General features: G+C 40.7%; 2 protein-coding genes across 2 annotated transcripts; both read left to right on the plus strand.

Moving 5' to 3' along the window:
* The first annotated feature begins 4652 nt into the window (after positions 1-4652).
* LOC118404676 lies at positions 4653-10515 on the plus strand. The gene is made up of 8 exons (XM_035803921.1): positions 4653-4753; positions 5077-5212; positions 5513-5957; positions 6376-6572; positions 6956-7515; positions 7924-8094; positions 8573-8728; positions 9222-10515. Exons 1-8 carry the CDS (start codon positions 4694-4696, stop codon positions 9714-9716), a joined length of 2220 nt encoding a protein of 739 aa, XP_035659814.1. The 5' UTR covers positions 4653-4693; the 3' UTR covers positions 9717-10515.
* Positions 10516-11096: 581 nt separating this feature from the next.
* On the plus strand, positions 11097-20769 carry LOC118404675. Its single transcript, XM_035803920.1, has 9 exons — positions 11097-11508; positions 13983-14061; positions 14717-14830; positions 15418-16463; positions 17116-17267; positions 17901-17962; positions 18333-18506; positions 19108-19323; positions 19713-20769. The coding sequence occupies exons 2-9, from the start codon at positions 13996-13998 to the stop codon at positions 20166-20168; spliced, it is 2286 nt and encodes a 761-aa protein (XP_035659813.1). The 5' UTR covers positions 11097-11508; positions 13983-13995; the 3' UTR covers positions 20169-20769.
* The last annotated feature ends 23 nt before the right edge of the window (positions 20770-20792 follow it).

Raw genomic sequence — 20792 nt, forward strand, 5'->3', positions numbered from 1 at the left:
GCAACGTTGTCGGGTTTAATGTAATTTTTTGGGCAATTTGGTTAAATAAAGAGCACCCCCCTGACGAATTCTAAGATGGACCAGCCCAGATGACGTCGCTTAGCAACCCGACCCGTGGAAACAGACGCACCTGTTGGGGAGGATTCCCGCAGCATAGCAACGGTGCATAGCAACGGTGCAGACGACAGGAGGAGGATCACACAGATCAGTACTAAAGGGATTGCGTCAAGGCAGTCAGTTTGCGCGCAAGCTTGAAGCGGACCGGGCATCTTTACCTGGTGTCCTCCTGAAAGCTGCGTGATTTTAACAATCGGCCTTTGTTTGCAGATCGCGAAACTCAGTCCATACTTTTTTTCCTTGATTCGGCGACTTTCGAGATGTCAACGAATTTGGCTGAATTTTGTTGACATTGAAAAGGCCACTGGACGTTATATTGATGAAATAGTGTACGTTCACTTCGCGTGCGTTACAATACAGACCGAAACCATCTTCAGACAGTGCTTGGGGCTATCTATCTTTCTGTGACTTTACAACCGAAATGGCGCTTCAACATGGATTGCTGGTGAGTGTACTAAGTTGAGTGTACTATAGTTTATGTCGTCTCACTTCCATGTGGCGTAAAGGGCGACGCAAATCTCCATTCATACAGCTCTTAGGCCACACAACGTTGTGCCATCACTACAGCATTATAGTGCAAGTTGTAGGTACGTGTAAATTATGCTTTATGCGTGTCATCTTGATTTAGTTGTGCTCAGTCGACTCATGAGAACGAGAAGGTTTATTTTTAGTTGGGACTGAAATGATTTTTGGTACCTTGGGGGATACAAGGGCTTAAAGCGCACACGGAAAAATGTGTTTTGAAAGCCGTAAGCTCATCCCGTGTCGTTTGTTAAAGAGACCATAGGTCTTGTTACATGACACACGTTGTCACGAGTCAGCTAATCTACAAAATCCCGAATAATCCAAGCTCAGTCTTACGCTTTCAAGCTGCGTTAAATGTGTTTTTGTAATGCTTATGGTATTTAATCGAACACTGCATGCATGTATTACTGCCAGCATCTATAAGTAAAAAAGATATTTTAAACCTTTCGTGTCAACCCCATATTTTCATATTTTTTCCAAACAAAATTTAAAGACGTTGAATGGGGACATGTTTTCGACAAAGAAAGTGAGTTGCCCGGAAAAATGCACTAGTGTATGTACAGATCTCCTTGAAATGCTAAAGCAACGGTCTTCCTGCTGATATTTTGTTTATATTGTTTTTGTTTCATTGTTTCGCAATTTGTTGCCTTTAGGCGTAACATACCAGTTTTAAACAGTACCTAAAGTGTAAGACCGGACTGTCATGCTTGATCGACGCACTCACACTCGGACGTATCGTAACTCTTTTCGATAAGTGAGGTTGTATCTTAAACATGCTTAAGATGTGACTCTCCTCAAAGACGGCACTTCCAACTGTACGTCCTTTTCGAGGGACATCCCAAACCAAAGCTAGGTATACTGCGTTGAGTAAGGAAATACCTGTAAAGTGCCATTTCCAATGACACCATTTTGCCCTGCTTTGAATTCGAACCATGAACCTTTACATTCTGATTTAAAACTCCTAAAGACAAGACCACTTTGCCAGCCCTTTATTCCAGTGTTGTTGTTGTTGTTGTGTTGTTTGGACCACCCGTATTATTGAACTTATCCTTGAAACTTGGCCTTTGCCCTTGTAGCTAACTCTGTCATAATTACACCAAAGTAGATTACGTCGTAACTAAACAACTTTTGTCAGAACCAAACAAGCGTTACAATCTTATATCCGCTGAGACCCATTCATAGTCTCTCAGCCATACAAAGGAAAGATATAATTATACCTGTACTAGCGGCTTCCGTTAATTTGAACCATCTGTGTTTATATGTCGTATATGTTTCTGTTGTTTAACAAACACTGACTTCTGTTTCTTTCATTCGTTGCCATTTGAAATGGTCGGCCGTTGTCCATCAATCGCTTTCTTGTCGATGACGAGAACAGTATTTCAATTAAAATCTAGCAAAATCTTGTACAACCTGGAGTCACAAATCTACACCATTCACTCTTAGTCTAGAGCTGTGTACTATTAAAAAACATAGCCATAACATGTCCACAATTAGAGATATTAAATCCGTATCTTCCGCTGCAGTACCGTACCAAGCCGTTAGGTGGCCCCAAATCTAGTGAATTTCAGATCTTATGGAGCCCTACCCACATACCGAATACCAATGCAATCAATCCAGGCATTCTCGAGTTATACTACTACTACTACTACTACTACAACTACTACTACTACAACTACTACTACTACTACTGCTACTACTACGTATATTACTACACACATACAAACAAACATACACACACACACACACACACACACACACACACACACACACACACACACACACACATACACGCTGCACCTACTACCGAAAGCATAACCTTCTTGGCGAGGGGAATGACAATTATACTTGAAAATGGAAGGTGCACAGCATGAGGTCAAATAAGGGTCAAAATGCATTCTGTGAGATGACATCGACCGTTCCAAATGGGAACGGCCGTCACTAAGTGGAAATGTGTCTTTCCGCGCTGTTTTATGCAAACCACTTTCTCCACGACAACATTCCCTCACTCTTTCGCCACGTGAAATGACCGATTGAAGTGTGGCTTCCAAGTACCACTGAAAGCAAAATAATCAATAATTCAAAAGTGCATGCTCTAGAAACTTTCAAAGGGGCGACAGCATTGTATGAATGGTGGATACAGTCAACAACTGTTTTGAAGAGCTAGAATTAATACCGTAATATTGCTACTTAAGACTTTTCTAAAACTCATTGTACAGCACTTCAATTGGCTATTACCGACAATTTCCCGCTATTGGTACTTTACAATATACTTTACCAGTCAAATGTACGGAAAAGTGCTGGTTCGTTTTTGGGAAAACAAAAAGAAATGCACTTTAGACTGGATGGATACTCTAGCATTGGTTTAGTTCCAATATTCCGTACCTCCGTATACCGCCGGATTATGCAGCTAAGATTATGTCTACATTTGACTATTGAAGAGAAGGACCTGTTTGTATTCTTTGCACCACTTGTAACTGTCCTAAAAGCGCGGCGAAGGACTGACATGGTCTTAAGTTGTGTTTACGTAGCTGGTTGTGGATGGCCCTGCGGTGTTTTCTAGTGGTCAGTAATGACTTTTCATGGCGTCTTTGATGTAAACAACAAAACGGAAGTTCACTACTTGTATTTTACGTCGATGTGTACGGGCGTGTGTTTTGTGCTTTGTTGTTTGTGGCTTTTTTACCAAAGGTAGGTTTTCCACTTTTGTTTTGCATTATGTCGTGTGTGATCCTTAACTGTAACATGGCCCAACAGGAGTGTAACTATGGCAAAGTCACAGGGTGTTTCACTGTACTTATTCGTATACGTGTGTCCAAGTGTATAGCCTAGAAAATGGCCGCCGCTATTTTTGCCCAATTTTAATAACTATTCTTAAGTAAAGACCTATAGGCTTTTTGTTCTCCCACAATGAAACGGTGAGAATTTTGCCGTTGTCTTTAGCTTACGGTCAAGAAGAAGACATGTTGGACGTGTTATTTCAAAAATCACGTAGCTTTTGGGTTGTTGTATAGGGTAGGGTAGTATTTTGTTTACGTTCCCATGGCAACATTGTTTTAACACTCGGCCATATTGAACTATCATCAGAACCGTAGTTACGTTCGTTCGATCATTGACCAAGTGCTTGCACCGCTATTTTCTGTCTCGGAAACGGTAGTTGCATTTTGATTATCGTCACTGTTTTACGATTATTAGCACGTTGTCACTTTAAGTGTATTATTAGCACGCTATATATATCTACAATGTGTTCATTCAAAATTGTTTCTTGGCGTGAGTTGGGGTCAGGGTTTGAGTTATTCCGACTCGAGATTCAATATGCTTTTATTTCTTCTCTATACTGTCATGCATTTAGTAAATATTGCTTTAAATGCGTTTTGCTTCTTGACTGACCACCACCCCCCCCCCCTTAAACGCTCCGATATGGTATCGACCGGTCAGCGATATGGCGACGGTTTACTAGACGGAAATTAGCTACGTCGCCCCTAGTGGAACACTATCGTCCCCGGGGGTTTTGATGTAAACATTTTGGATCGGTAGCCGCCATTACCACACAAAGGCCCTCAGGGTTCGGATATGATCAATGTTTGGTATAAACAGAAAATAAGACAATCTGAACGATACACAAAACTCGTAGGGCGAAAATCGCCACGCTAACCTTTAGTCGAGGTTTTGGTCGTCGTAGTTTGGTACGAAATTGAACGTAACGTGTAACTTACTTCCTTATACGGTACTAAAAGGGCTGTAATGTACAAATTATTACCTTCGGTCAGTGGCCTCCGACAGGGGTACTGTTTTCGTCTTTGTGTGTTCACCACTATACGTCCAGATGGTTGAGAAGGGTCTATTTGAATTTTTGCATGTCAGTAGCTATTGAAGTCCCGATTAAACATTACGGTTTTGTAAACCGTAGCAGTATTTGCAGGTTTCGGGGGGATTGTACTTTTAAACCCTATTTTCTTTCATATCATTGATTTTTTAATCTGCAGTAATATTTGACATACATGTACTTTGTTGCAGAGAAGGCTTGTGGCGCTGTAGGGGGTAAAACTGTACGATGAAGAAAACCGCGAAGTCCGAGAAGAACAGTCGCACTGACAACAAGATGGAGAAAATTGTAAGTATATTTACATTCACGTTATATAGCGCCTGTCTCTTTCAGTGCTCTGTCAAAGAAAAGTAAATGTAAACAAAAGGGCGACTAAAAGAAATAGCACTTTACGTACGAAAATTTCCGAACGCATATTATCCTAGAGTCTGGATTATAATTCACATAACATTAAACTTTCAACTGGTTAAAGCGATATTTTAGATAATATAATCAAAAAGTGTCACTCCTCCTTTGTTATTCTTTTCATTTTCTGCCCCCTTCTGCCAGATCTCTATTCGTATCCAAGTAAATAGTAGAATGATAACTGTGAACATTGATTTACATTGCAGACTTCTGATGAGAATATGGCGAAGGCGTCACGTGATCTGAGGGACGACCTGATGCAGGCTCAGGAGCACGCCGCGCGGTGCATGCTGGTCCAGCGCGAAAAACAAGCCAACGAAGGACTACTCATGGCATTATCAGGTTTGATATTACTTTCAACATGTAGGATATGACAATATATCCCATGTTAATTTGAGGAACGTTTCCTTTAATAGTTGATGGATCCGACTGCGTATGAGCAGCGAAACGCATGGTGGGTAATATGTCAAAGGTGAAGGCCCCTAAGCTGTAAACGATTTTTGTCTAGACCGTGTTTAGTTCATGGTCCGAATGTTGTTTATGTTTCATGGACCTTGACCTTTGACATATTACCCACCATGCAGTTCGTTGCGCAAGCGCAGTTGGATCCATCATGGTTATTTGAATTCTTTCTGTTTCCAGATGCCCTGGGTCGGATCAGAGAACGCCGGGCACGAGAGCAGGTCCGCCTGGAAACCGTTACGTCAATCAAACAGCTCCATGAGTGGTACGAGTACGGAAAGGGCATCTTGAAACAAGGGGACGGACTGGAAGCCATCTTGCGATTTCGTAACGAGATTAAATGGCTGAGGAGGTTCTACCGCACCTCACTCGAGCACCTCTACAAGTATCTGGAAAGATATTTCTGCATAGAACGTCACACGGACCACAATCTTCAAGGAGAACTGACCAGAATCATGGTCGAAACGAAGGATGTGAAAACTCTGCTGGATCAGCATTTCGTCGAAGCGAATGTGCTGCGGCCGAATGTGCAGGATAAGGACCCTGTCGTCAGCCTCGTTCCCTTCTTGTACCTTGAGTTACGTCATCTCATCGACCTTTTCCACGAATGGAGGGTTCATGTCAGGTAAGGAACTTATGCTTGTCATATTTACATGTTTAATATTGTGATATTCTTGTATGTAAAAATCACATCTGCATGTATAAAACTCATCATGATGAAAACTCACCTGTGTTGGTACTTGGTAGTAATCATAGTACAATGCTTAACTTTCTTACAGCACGTGATCTTGCGGATAACTGACGTCAACAATTGGCCAAACGTTTGATTGGACAAAGTCAGAATACTCGACACTGAATAGGACTACTTTATAAGGTGCATTAAGGGGGCTACATACATCATGGCACTCCAGCCATCACTGAACAGAGACGGTGGGCGTTATAAACATACTGACACGTTTGACCAATTGCTGACGTCACGTGTCTGCAAGGTCTCTTGTTAATAAGACCCGTGTATGTGTAACTATCGTTATACACCCCATCAGATACAGAAACAAGCTGGAGGACGTTGAGCAGCGCCGCTGGTTGGTCAGACGACAGGAGATGCAGAGGCGTCACGTGATCGATGACATCAGCGAGAGGATAGTCACAGTCACGCGAGAAATGGCGGATCGCGAGACGAGACTACGTCACAACATCGCGGGGCTGGAGAGAGTTAAAGCTGTCATTTCTCAACAGAAAGGTACGATGATATTTCAAGTTTTGTACAGAACACTAGTACAAGATAAGTAGGAATTGTAAGAAAATAGATAATTTTTACCTTCATATGGTCCAGCTCATAACAAACCGTCTTCATTTTCACTACAACGTATTTGTACATATATATGATGACCAGCCCTCCGTCCTGCCTCTTGCTACATAAGGTAAGTAGCAGACAGCAACGAGTGTTCCCTGCTTTACCACTTACCTTGATAACAGCCGTCTAGTCCATGTCATTGAACTTGTTTTAATGCAAGAAGAAGAAGAAACAGAGAAAAAACAATGTTTTCCTTTCGTCCAGGTAAGCATAAATATGTTAGAATATGGAATGTTGAACTTAGTTATATTCTACAAATCTGGTTTCAGGGATTCACGAAGAAATCGAAGTGCTGGAACTGGAGCTAGACGGGTTTCTATGGGAAAGGACGAAGCTGCAGAAAATGGCGGTCGAGATGAAAGATGAACTCCGAAACATCCCAAACAAGCGAGACTACAAGCGGGACAAGATAAAGACAGAACAAAGAAAAGTTGTCACAGATTTTGACAAAAATCAGATCAAGATTAACGACAAAAGAAAGAAGCTTGAAGAAAAGTACAGAGTAAAAGACTGGTACGAAAAATCCGAGCACAACCTAGTAAGTATCACCTTGGAAATTGCAGACGATAGGAGGAGGATCGCAGGTCTCGCGAAGCTGCGCGAGACTTTGGAGCGAGAGCGAGACGGTGCCAGAAAGAGGCTACAAGATCTGAATGCGTCTGCTACGAATGTGGAGCTGAAGTTACACTCGCTTCACACGGATTACCTGTACGCTATGAGGAGCGTGGAACAAGTTAGGCGAATCCAATGGCAAGTCGACGGAGGGGTGGACTTTGAGAGGGGCGTGAGGGTTCGACCAAATGAAGTCCATGTCAGTGAGCTGAAAAAGGTACGTCCTGAAAAATGTCATATTAATAAGTAGTTTAAATAACAAAACTAGCACCATGTACACTTAAGAATGTAACAAAACATGGAATGTAGTTCTAAATATAATTGTTTTATTCACAATATATGTGTTGCTTTACTAGCAATAAACCCTCGGTCATAAACTTTACAAACACGTGCAACGTAGATCGTACCTTCAATGCTTGAATACAAAGATCCTTTCCTAAGAATAAACGGCCGCGGCAAATGAAATATTTTCACTGAATATTTCTACTTAAAAGTAGACAAGACATTGCTTTTAAAGATAATGATACACTTGATTCAATTGGGGGTCTAATCTTTTGAAAACATTAATCTTGTCCATACTATATAAAAAATGATAACATGTAAAGATTGCTTTTATTTTTTAAAGAGAGGTGAGGCATTCTACGACATGACGTCACACCCTCGTGGCAGAGTCATCATCATCAATAACGACTCCCACTGCACCATGTATGACGACTATCGTGACGTCACACATCTGACTGACGTGTTTGAGCAGCTGGGGTTCGCCGTGACGATAGAACAGAACATCACTGCTACGGTAGGACATTATTTTTTTGTATATCCCTAATAGTATTAAACTAGTTTTGTCGTCCCTTATTGATACCGAATGTTAATGTACGGGGTACGTGGTTATCGACGTATACAAACATATAGAGATAGATAGATAAATAGAAATGTAGTATGTGAGTGTGTGTGTTTGCCTGTGTGTCTGTGTGTGTCGTGTGTTCATGTGTCTGTGTGCGTGAATGTCCTGTCTGTGCGTGTCTGTGTGCGTTTGTGTGTTTGTGCGCGTCTTTGTCTTTATGTGGAGGGAGAGAAAGAGTGAGAAAGAGAGAGAGAGAGAGAGAGTGAGAGTGAAAGAGAGAGAGAGAGTTCTGAATCATGGTATCGTTACCATTTTCATACCAAAAATAACAAATATGTTGTATGTCAGCTAATAAAGTATCCAAGAACCGATGACAGGTCAAGAATAATCTAAAAGCGCGTAAGCTGGCGCCATTTTGTTCTCTTTCCAGGAGATGGAGAATCAGGCCGCCCGATTGGCTGAGGAGAACAACATCCCAGGATGCAGCGCGCTGGTGGTGGTGGTACTGAGCCCGGGACACGACCGCCGTCTGCACGGCTCCGACAAACAGGGCGTCTCACATCGGGACTTCATGGCGCAATTCGAGGTATGGAAGGACTGATAGATTCAGCCTCTACAGCAGGCTCTATTGGCCTTTCGTCTTTTTTTGGCACATAACACACTTTTCTGGTTATTTCTTTTCATTCTGCCAACGACCTATTGCACAAAAAAAAAGAAACGACCAGCAAAAGTGTTATCATGAGCCATATGCAAAAAATGACGAAAAAAGGCGCAGCGAGTCTGCTATGGAGGATACGATAGGTTGTCCACAGTCACATAACTATGACGTCATTTACCGTCAACAACGGTGATTGGTTGCCAGAAATGCTAAACCGTCGATATGGACTCTAGTTGTCGGTTCAATTCATACTTTGTAGAGAGTACCAGACCACCTTTTGTGCGTACGCGCGTGCTGTTTGAATGGTCGCCATCTTGGATCCTTCCACCCCACCAATATGGCGTCGGACGCTACTATTTGAGCTTTAAAGTCAAACGGGACACACTTTGTGATAAACTTTTACTCATTGTGTTTTTTCCAGGAGGCATTTAGTGACAACATGAAGGGAGAGCCGACTCTGTTCCTGTTGATGGACACCCCTTCCGGAAGTGACGTCAAGACCACCAACGACGACGACTTCTACAGCAGATTCTACGAACCCGATTTGCCGAACGATGACGACGATAACAAAGATGACGGAACCGACCAAGACGGAACGTCCAATAGTGACGTCTTCGTTGCGTGCTGCCCGTCCTATGGTTACCTTTTATGTGAGGATTCCGTACAAGGCACCTTAGCTGCCCAAACATTCGTCAAATATCTCACACATTTTGCGGCAACGGAAGATTTCGCGACAATACTCCACCGAGTGCGCAACGAGCTGCACATGCGCAGTAGCGTCAAAGCCACACCTGTTTGCGATGGCAACTGCGCAGACGCAGAAGATGAACATAACGCTCATGATTCGGCCACAGATAACGGTCTCTCATACTTGTGTTTGCCATCAAAGAAGTTGTATTTCTTCCCTGGGGTTTAAGACTTTATGACCTCCTTGAAGATTCTAATGATAACGGTGTCCAATACTTCTGTTTGCCACAAAGAAGTTGTATTTCTTCCCTGGGGTTTAAGATTCAATGTTGAGATAACCATCGCGATAACATTTTTGCTAGGTCATCATGCGATTTTGATGTCGTAGGATTTTGATGTCGTGCGATGTTGATGCGGTACGATTTTAATGTCGTGGGGTTTTCAGATAAGCTGTAAACGAACCAATTGCCAAGTGGGATATTATAAGACTCTTTTTAGACAAGAATACACCTGCATTTTGCAAAACATTTGCAAGACTATCCCAAAAATGCCATTGCCTAGTTTGCGATCGTACGACCGTCATACGACAAATGTGATCAGGCCCTTAAGCCTCTTTGAAGCCAACTGTTGGAAGAAAATGAAGTAATAGAAGTAACGGTGTCTATTCGTTTTATCTAGTCGAGCATACTCTAATGTTCTTACCAAGTATCAGTTTAATTCGTGCACTTGTCGTACCCAGTATAACAGATGTGATGCGTCTAGGAAGGGTGTATTTTGTATTGTATACTTTACGATGTGTATCGTCGCCATGCTTGATCAGAAAATGTCAATATTTGCAAATTTATAAATATTCTCTTTTGAGTGCCTAGATGATGCCATCCATAGAACCAAGTCAAAATGGCTTTGAAAAAAAGTTGTCATTGATCCATGCAATGTTGTTTTACAGTATACGACTGATAGACAGATCACATGTACTTTTGAATGTTATTTGTTACCTGTAGACTTGAAATAGAAATACATGTGTTGTGAGAAAAAATGTTTTCGCCTGATAATTTTCGTCCATAAATGACCAAACTCAAGTTTTGTAACTTTGTGATGAATCTTCAACAGGACGAAATGCAGACATTTTTAATGGCGCCACCTAGCGGAATGTTTATGAAACGTTCGAGATGCGTGTCGGTAATGTATCCACTCCTAACAACGGTGGCCCCACCAAGTGCTTTTGTCAACAATCTCTATTCATTTACGCTTCCATACAATTCTATTTAATGCCCCACCGGCTTAGTTGCATCAAGGGTTTAAAATGCCTTTGTGTTCGGTTGTGTATGTGTAAGGCGAGAAGGTAACAAAAGAAGGTATTCACAACAGTGCTACTGTACAAACACTAAGAAACGCAGGCTACAATATGTCTTGAAAAGACTAGACAAAGTTCATCAGAAGAAAGGGGGTTATGTCAATTCTCTTTGCACTAACGTCTTTTAAATTTCATGTAAGCGATATAGAATCGTTATATTATTGTTAAAGTCATTCCAAAGAGATGAGGTACTATAGGTAAGAGAAATAAAAGTTACAGTCAGTAAAAATAAATATTACAAAGAAATTGCAATTACCTCTTTTTGCAGTGGAACCGTCTGAGTGAAAGGTGGTCGGTTCCATCGCAGTGGCTCATGGGTCATTGGCGCATAGTAACACTTGGTAAGAGTGTCGCAGTTTCTCGAACAAAGATGGACGGATGGAGGGAGAACCTATCGAAAACCTTGCCTCTGTCAATCTCTTAGTTGAAATTTGATTGACATTTGGCTATCCAAAGTTATGTAGTAATGTCTGACGTAGTTGTAGTCGAGGAGTGGACTTTCAAAATTTTCGAAGAAGTGTCGAAAGGGTACCAAAGTTGTTGAGACCAAAGTTACAAGTCTTTGAAGCAAATCTATCGGTCTTGACTGGACTTGCGTACAGAAGTTGACAAGCTCACATTTGCCTTAGGGTAGCACAAGACTCACTTTGGAAACCAAGGATCTAAGGTAAGGGTAAGCTATGATTCTTTTGTAAAAGCATTACAAGTCAAACCGTTAATGTCTCATAATGCATGTGGCTCTTTATATAGAAAAAAACCAAAACACTGGTCATTAAAAGTAAACAGAACTGCCTCATTTTCTCTGTGAAAATACCCCGCACTTATAACATATAACATTATGTTACTAACGTTCTAATTTCCTTAACCACTCGTATAAAATGTTTAATATATTCGTCAGTAATGTTTATAGCGTTACGCAATAATACAAGTACAATGTACTGATTTTTATTTGCAAGGTCTTGTCCGAGGATCAGTTGTACCATTGAACAGTTTGAAAATAGTGCAGAATGACATTGGTGACGATTAGATATCTATTTGAATATAAGAATTGATACGGAATAAGATTTGAGCTTAAAATGGTGTTTGACTTTTGTTTGAAGCAATGTTCTGGGCTGTGAGAGTCTAAAAGGCAATGCTAGAAACCTTTTACACGCTAGAGTGAAATTGAAAACATGTACTTTGTTGTCGGAACATACCTTGGATATTTTGTTGCTGCTCTACAGTTATTCTAACACAGTTTTTAGTGCATGTCAACATGGTCAGTAATGTAGGTAATACAAGATGGGGGACAGGTATCATATAAGAGTTTCATTACAAGATAAGAATACTGGAATTCTGGATGATTTTTTTTACAAAATTAACACCAATAGCACCTAATTTCTTTTGCACAAGTTCAATTCATGTTGTTTATCATAATTGCTTTCACAAGTTAGATTCATGTTGCTTATTATGCATGCCCCAGTTGATGTAAAAAGAGCAACCAATAATAACTGACCTCTCACAAAAAGGCGGTGAAATATAACCACACAAGTTATTGATGACTGGCGACCTTCAACGAATTTAGTTCATTATTCTAAAGGTGACAAATGCCTGAATACCATCGGTTCTAGAATAGCGCTTTTGATTTATCAATATGTTTATATAAAGTAGTATTGTAGCGAATCAAAGAAAGTTTTCTTGAACATCACAAACGAAACCTCCAGAAATCGTGGTAATGTATGGTGGCACGGTATTGGGTTGCACCCCCACTGTGTTGTGTACTATCGTATGTCCCGTATGTTTTGACTGGGACATGGGGGGGGGGGGGGGGGGTCGGGCAATCTCTCTTCGTTTAGTGCACAAGATCAACCAATGTCCTTTTACAATAACTGGCATATTCATTTCAATATTTATTTGTCTATGAAAACCGCACAATCAAACGAGAATATGCTATCATAAATTCTAAGAGATTTCTAAGACTTAATAAATTTAAAGAGACAAAAACCTTTCTAATTCAGTGACACATTTGAAGTAAGACTCTGTATCCTCTATACCCTATATATTATGATAAACGTACTAGCGAGCCGATGTCCCTTTTTTTCTTTAGAATATTAATGTCTTATTCCACGACTAACAACTTTGATTCAATCAAAAGCTTTTCGATAATCTTTAAAGTATCAAAGATCAAACATTTTTTTCACTGATTTACTGACCTTTTCCTAATTCCAAGTAATCTCTCTATACTAAAACTCCTAAAGGGTTAAACTTTAGAGATGTAACACGTTTGCACAGTTAAGTAGAGCGGCAATCAACATTCCCACGTAACTTAAACGACCCCTGTGCACTTTGAATGGAGAGTGGTAGCCCGGTAGCCGCCGCCATGTTTGCACTAAGTCTCGTAGGTCAACCATCACAAAGGAGTCCGTCTCTAAATCGATAGTGTTAAAAGGATTCGCAAACTGAGCTGAACAAACTGTGGCGTTTTTTTTACAAGGCCGCGTCGTGTTCATCTGATAAACACAGCTACAAGTGGGTGTAAAAGTGTAGGCCACCCTCGTATATTTCCTTATTATGTCATCAATGTGTTTCTGGTATGTTTTAACTGATTGAAAATTTGTAACAAACTATGATAATTAAGGGTGTGAAACGCGTTGTTTTCTTCCCCTGCTTGTGATTGGTTGTGATCTGTACAAACGTTTAAAAGAAGAACGTTTTTCTGAGATTGATAAAGATTTCACATAAATTGTACCTTCAAGCATGGCATTGGTGATATAGGTTTGGGGACAAATCTTTTGTCTTTAGTGCTAAGTGCTATTTTGGGTAGAAAACAGTAAAACAGTTCGATTGTTTAATTTTCTTCTTGATCATGGTAACCATTCTTTAACGGCTTTGGGTTGTTTTATCGGTCTAAAGATTAGTCTATTGTGTAAGCGTCCAGTCGCCTTACCGTAGCGGGAGCGAAGTAATTCAAACCAACCCTGAAAACACCCGACGTACGCTAATGATAAACTATGCTGACAGACAACACTCTCAGCACCGTAGACGCTAAGAGGAGCTCCCAATAGTATGATTACCCTACTAGTACCAAGCTTATTGTCTAAAGCTTGCTTAACTATCCCGGGACAACATTCAGTTCAACTTTTCTTTTATCATTTCTTTCAGAGTCTTCACCAAGATGTCGTCTTTAATGGAATCATTCAACGGTGACTTGTCACCAAGGAGTCACTCTGTAGCTAACTATGTAAGTAAATAGTATCGTATTTATTTTATCATCAACCCTTCATAGATTTTAAATAGACATAAGTGATATTCATTGACATGCTATTCTACTTTAATAGCTGTATAGAACATTTTTATAGGTAGATAGCGTAGGCAAATATTCAAAGATTGCTTGTATTTCCATTAGCACTTTATGATATATTCAGCAAACATGGTGATTATATATCATGCTTAACCATATATAACCTTACTACCAAGAGGTGAAGCTTTGGTCAACTTGAGCCTTTCAGTATTTTTAGGGTTAATATTTCGAACGTACGTCTACGACTACGTTGTACCGCAAGTTGGATCAGGAAGAATCTTTTTATAATAAGAGATTTTTCTGAAAACGTATGAAATCCAATTAAGCACGCATTCAAGAATCCGTAAATGTTGCGTTTTTTCATGAAAAAAGCTTTACTTGTACTTGATTATAACGTATGATTACCATGCATATGTACAGTATAGTGTATGATATATGTAGACATATAGTACAGCGTATTATAGTGTTTTATAGCTTTACATATCATTTTATTTTTCATCTTTTTTGTGATGAGCCGACAATCAAAGAAATTATGTATACCCCTTCACCTTTCTTCCGAAACTTTCTTATCTGCCCCCCTCCCCCATATCCTTAGACAAAGAAGGAGGCTATGGAAGACGCATCAGACGAGGAGAGAGGGGTCCTGATGCAGATGCAGGAACATTTCTACAGGCAGGCTCTCATGACGGAGAAGGCCAAGTACGACAAGGTATGGACAAATACAACAGCTATTCGTGCCATATAAAAATTAATAGATGGAGAATAGATGGAGGATCTCAAGTACCATAGAACACAAAGTTTGATTCTAACATTGAGTTTGTATCTTTTATAAGATGCATTTTAGAGCCAGGGCTTAGATCTAATGAATAAACAAGGCCAGGGTTGATATCATCTAAGTGTTAACTGTTGTTCACCTTTATCCGCAGGGTAACCTATATCTGTGTATTTTCATGATATTTCAAGTCAATGGATTGTGCTTTAAAAGTTCAAACTGCAATATTTTTGAAAATATTGCAGTCCGATATGATAACAGATACAGGTTACCCAAATACTTTCAAATATCACCAACGGATATGTAGGTTACACTGCGAATAAAGATAAAGTAGCGTTTCATTAATGATATGACATACGATAACCATGTGCTGATTATATTACATATAAATTAAAATCCAGTTCTTGCATCACAATGTGTACGATTAATGATAATGGGAGATTATGTTTTGTTTTACATTCAAGTAATAGATAGATCATTAAGATCTATTGACCTTGCTAAATGTTCTTTCACTTCTGAATCAGTTTTTCCGAGAAGAGGTGAGTAGAATGCTGGGGATAGCCGCCCAGCGCAGACGACAATATGGCCTCCCCAAGAAGAGTCACGAGACCTGCGACACCATCAAGGCCTTGCGCGAGTGGATCACGTGGGAAACTAAGCGAATCAGCATCCACCGCGATAACGAGGACGAGAATGACGTCGTCCGCAACCTGCGCATGCTCCTGAACAGGATCGACTACGTGAAGATTCTTTTCTCAGACATCAAACGATATTTGATCACTCCTCTTCTCACGTACTTTGCGATCAGTGCAGAGTTTAACGCTGAGCTTTCGTCAGTCAGAAGAGATCTCATGAAAGGAAAACAGCAATGTGAGAAGCTATTATCGGACGACTACAAACAAATCACCGACGGACAAGCCTTCGAAGCCATACCGAACGAGAAGCGATTCCCAGTTCTAGTAGTGGTACCCAAAGCGATAGGATTCCTCTGCATAATCACAGATCTCACCACAAAATGGCGGATCCACTCTCAGTTCGAAAACAATCTGGACAACTTGTGGACTCGCCGTGCCTCCTTGGACACCCCTCAGATGCTGCAGTCCAAGAAAGAAGAGATCACCCACCTCGAGAACAACGTGCAGATGGCTCAACGAGACTTTGACGAGATCTCGCGAGACGTGCGGGAGTTCGAACAAGATGCTAAAGATTCTCAGTTTAGCAGTCAGTACTCGGGTACGTCTGACAAGTTAGAGCAGGCACAACATGAAGTCAACAAGCTGCTACAAGAAGAAAGAAAACTTCAAAGAAAAATCAAGAGCATGACGGAGCGACTTCGCTCAACAAGAGTAGGGGCTGTTAAAATAAGAGACATGTTGAATCAGTCGAAAGAACAGCTCGCCAAAACACAAGAGATTTTGCTGACAAAAACTGAGGAGTTTGAAGAGTTGTCATCAAGAAAGAAAGAATTTGACGACTCGGAACAGGAGTTCCTTCGAGGAGGCTTCGACCAGAGAAGAGTAGAACTTATGCAGATGAAGGAAAGACAGAGACATGCCAAGAAGAAGTTACGGTATGTCTTTAAACTATTTTTAAAAGCTATTAAGACAAGTGTAAACAATCGAGCATTCTGCCACACAGTATAACGTAATCTCTGTGTAGGAAATGTACTTTTATTGTATCTCAACATAAAGGTTTCTAATGTAAACCTTCACTTAAATAGATTGGGACTTGTCTCATATATATTTCCAACTGACTCGGTCGGCCTTGTTCCTGTATGGGACGTTAGAGTCACATGACATCAGCAACGGGTCGTAAGTGTTCGATAGTCTGTGTTGCCACACGTCTCTGTTTATTTCAATTGTGGTTATGTATATAAAAAAAAAGGTTCTATGATCCAGTGATAATGCCTTGTAAATAATCATTGTCTATTAATAGTAAGTGTAAAAAATGTGCCAATACAAAAGAACTTATCTATGAAACGTTCTTCACAATTTTCTGTCAATTTTAACAAATAATTTCCAGAGAGATTTACCAGTGGCATAAAATAGATTCAAAACTGGCCAAGGAGTACAGCTCGCCAAATGGAGTCATCAGCCACTCCGTTAGCCAGACACACTCTAGGCCGGCTTCGCTCCTCTGGCAGCTTATAATGCTCCATTTTGGTGCCTTAGGATCTGCTTGGAGATTACTTAACAAATACTATATCATACTTTCTGTTTTAGGCAACTAGAGGAGAGGCGTGAGCGGATAAAGCAGGATTTCCGGGCGGTGCGTGAGGAGCTGATCTCTCTGGACACCGAGCACGACAAGGTCACGCAGGACTACGACTACGTCAAGGGCATCATGGACACCTCCCTCAAATCTCTCTGGAGAGGTTCGTGCGATTTTTTGGGTGAAATGCAGGAACTTTCGCGGTGGTTTAATGTTCGCGGTTTTTGCGGTGGCCCATTTACCGCTAACATTTTCCCATGGCAATTAGAGACTACAATCCATGATGCTACCGCGAACTTAAAACCACCGCGAAAAGTCCATTTTCCTGCTACCGCGAAATTAAATTTCCACGAACTTAAATGCATTTACAGTATTTCCATAACGCCTGGTGTGCCTGGTGTCACGTAATGTTTTGATTGGTAATGAGTTAGAATTATTCAAAATTGCCGACCCATGACGTCACAAGTTATCACGGCAGCGCCCATGAACCGAGGGCAAAACCAAAAATGGAAACTTTGCAAAAGTTATAATTACAATTAAATTTTAAATCTTAAAATGCAACGTGGTGTTTAGAGCGGCGCACAATCGCAATCTCTACAGTCCATGGGCCGCACATAATATAGCAGGGAGGGTCTATCAGAATGTTACAATGACCGCCATTCAATTCGTAAATGGGATCAATGATGTGAAGTGAAGCATAGGAAAATTGTGGAATACTTTTGTTCTTTTTGGCAACGCCTTAAGAGCGGAGACATATTTTCTCTATCCTTATCGTGTACACTCTTATTTTACACAGATCAGTCCCCGGATGCCATCTCCGTTCTACCCAACAGAATGACGCGAGAGAAATTAAAAACGGTAAGCGTTACACTAAGTTAATGAGATGTTCTAAAGTCTCCATGTATAGAAGTATGTAGAATAATGGGCTACGTGTTGTCATTGGAATGACGTAAAATCCATTGGAAAAATACAGATATTTGTAGTTTAGCTCAGATGATAACTAGATAGAATATTATTGATCCTGTATAGATCCAATAGTAAGTGTTTTGTTTTCTGTTGCGATGATATCAAATAACTACACGTTGTTTACCATGTTTATATCATGTCACTGTAATTAGCCTCTAAGTATGAACTTAGAAATTAACACTTCATTTTAACTGATATTCACATTGTTGGTTATTGATATACATGATGAACTGACGCCATTTTCTGCTTCGTTTTGCTACAGTTTCCGGTCTATGACATCCACCAACCCAAAGGAATCTGCCTGATTATCTGTAACGAGATCGTGCGGAACAAAGCGAAGTGCAGACACAGCGTGAGGAAGGACCTAAGGGGCCTTGCCAGCCTGTTCCGACAGTTCGGCTATCAAATCGTCGTTAAGGAGAACCTGACGTCAACAGTGAGTCAAAAGTTGTTTTCATCAAATTTTCTCTGTTGGGCAATCAGCAAAGGGTTAACATGCGCATGGTGGTTTTTTTTTCAGTGGTTGTATTTTAGAACCATTCTTGTGGCGCACAATTTTGGCTGGGTTTATTCTCCATTAGTTTTTGGTCCTTAAAAAGAACGCAAATGTAATGACATTAGTTATGGTAAGAAAAAGCAACTCAAACATCAAAAAGTAGATATTTGGATTAACAGATCGAAATATGAACTTTTAATTATGGTAAAGAAAAACAATATGTATAAACATTTAGGACAAAAAAATCCAATAAGAAATGACAGTTACTATTTGTAACTATATGTGCTGTGATTTTTGTGTTTCACCGGTGTATGGCATAACAATATACAGGAGTAACCTCTCTCTCTGTCTCTGTCTCTGTCACTGTCTGTCTCTGTCTGTCTGTCTCTCTCTCTCTGTCTCCCTCTCTCTCTCTCTCTCTCTCTCTCTCTCTCTCTCTCTCTCTCTTTCTCACAGACTCTATCTCTCTCTCCCCTCAATCTCTCTTGAGAACATGCAAATTTTCTTCATACTAAACGTACAGCGTAATCTTCTTCCTCAGCAAATCGTCGAGGCGCTGATCTCCCTATCGGACGAGTACCACGAGTTCAGCGGGCGGTACAGCTCGGTAGTGGTGGTGATCATGGCTCATGGGGACGCCTCGGGTAGACTGGTGGGCACGGACCTGCAACCTGTCTCCGTCAACGAGCTGACGTCACACTTCCAGCACACACGCTGTCCCAGCCTCATGGGGCAGCCCAAGATGTTCTTCATTCAGGTGAGAAGTAATCTGTTTATTTAGTAATCTGTTGTTATCACCTGTATTGTAATCAGGTTGTTTGTCTGTAGTTGGGAGGTCTCTGAATATGTAAGGACGCTGAACACTTCACTTCCTGCATGTCTACAACATTGGATCAGGGCCAAACAAAATTATCCAGGTCTCGAAATACTTCATTACACCGTTAAATCTTACACCCTATAAGGCTTCTCAACTGAAATATTTCGAGACCTAAATGTTTTGTTTGGCTCTGATCCAATGTTGTAGACATGCAGAAAGTAAAGACTTATGACATCTCTATTCCTCATAAATACACATTTAGAGCTAGTTTTGTATACTAAATCAGAGTGTAAGTGAGGTTTTCGTTTCCTTTTTTTTTCATATTTTAGACTTGCATGGAGCTTGTCTTGGAAGCACAGCGACTGGGCAACCCCGACGTACCCGGGGACATCTCACCGAGACGAAACGGCTTCAAGTCAACTTTCAGTCTCAACAGCTTCGGTCCCCTCGTCGTAACGCCCGAAGAGCCGAGACTACCGGACAACAGCGACTTCTTCGTGGCACAGGCGACCGTCTTTCCCCCGCTAACGACCCCCATACTAACCTCCTCTCTAATCGTACAAGACAGATCATGCTCGCCCGAAAACTGCTTCCTGAACGCCATGGTTCGAATCTTCGCCGAGTACGCATGCGTGGAAGATTTGCTAAGCATGATGGGAAGGGTGGAAGACTGCGTTGCTAGTACGGGCAGCCATGACAGTTATACCGGGCGAAGCTCTCCCTTGCAGATGTCATACGTCAAACAAACGTTAGGAAAACAGATCTTCTTCATGCCTGGGATGTAAAGTAGGCATAATTTGAGCACCCTTTGTGAACTCAGCATCAAAACAAAGCCTAACAATAGATAACCAGTTTTAGTGCGTCCTATTAAGAGCACATTGGCCGAAATAAGCCATTTCACCATTTATAGTGCGCATGTGCAGACGTGATGCATTGTGCTTGAGGACAAAATTTAATGGCCTTATTACTACAAAAAGGATGACAATGTACTTCACAATATTGACCTTACACTATTGCACATCTACACTGATAAATTTTAGATGACTTAAAGTTGGAGTACCAAAATATATTTGCAAGAAGAGTTCATTGTGTGTCTTTTAAAGACTTAAAGCGCAGCAAAATGTGATTATGGGTCTTTTAAAGACTTAAATGTATAACAGACGCAGTCTTAGAATGTTCCTCTCTGTTTTCAGAATGTATAATGTGTATATTCTTCTATTTCTTGGTATTGGGAGAGAACTAAATGAAATGTAAATTTATATGATAACCCAATGTCTTTGCTTGTGAGTTGTATCAAGAAAAGGCAAAAAAAGTATAAGCACTTGTAAATATGACGATTCATTCAAGGCGGACATCTGAGAATTTGAATAAAGAGACCCGCTATGATATCTTCTTCTTGTTCACTCTTT

Source organism: Branchiostoma floridae, chromosome 17, assembly GCF_000003815.2.
Source record: "Branchiostoma floridae strain S238N-H82 chromosome 17, Bfl_VNyyK, whole genome shotgun sequence".
NCBI lineage: Eukaryota > Metazoa > Chordata > Leptocardii > Amphioxiformes > Branchiostomatidae > Branchiostoma > Branchiostoma floridae.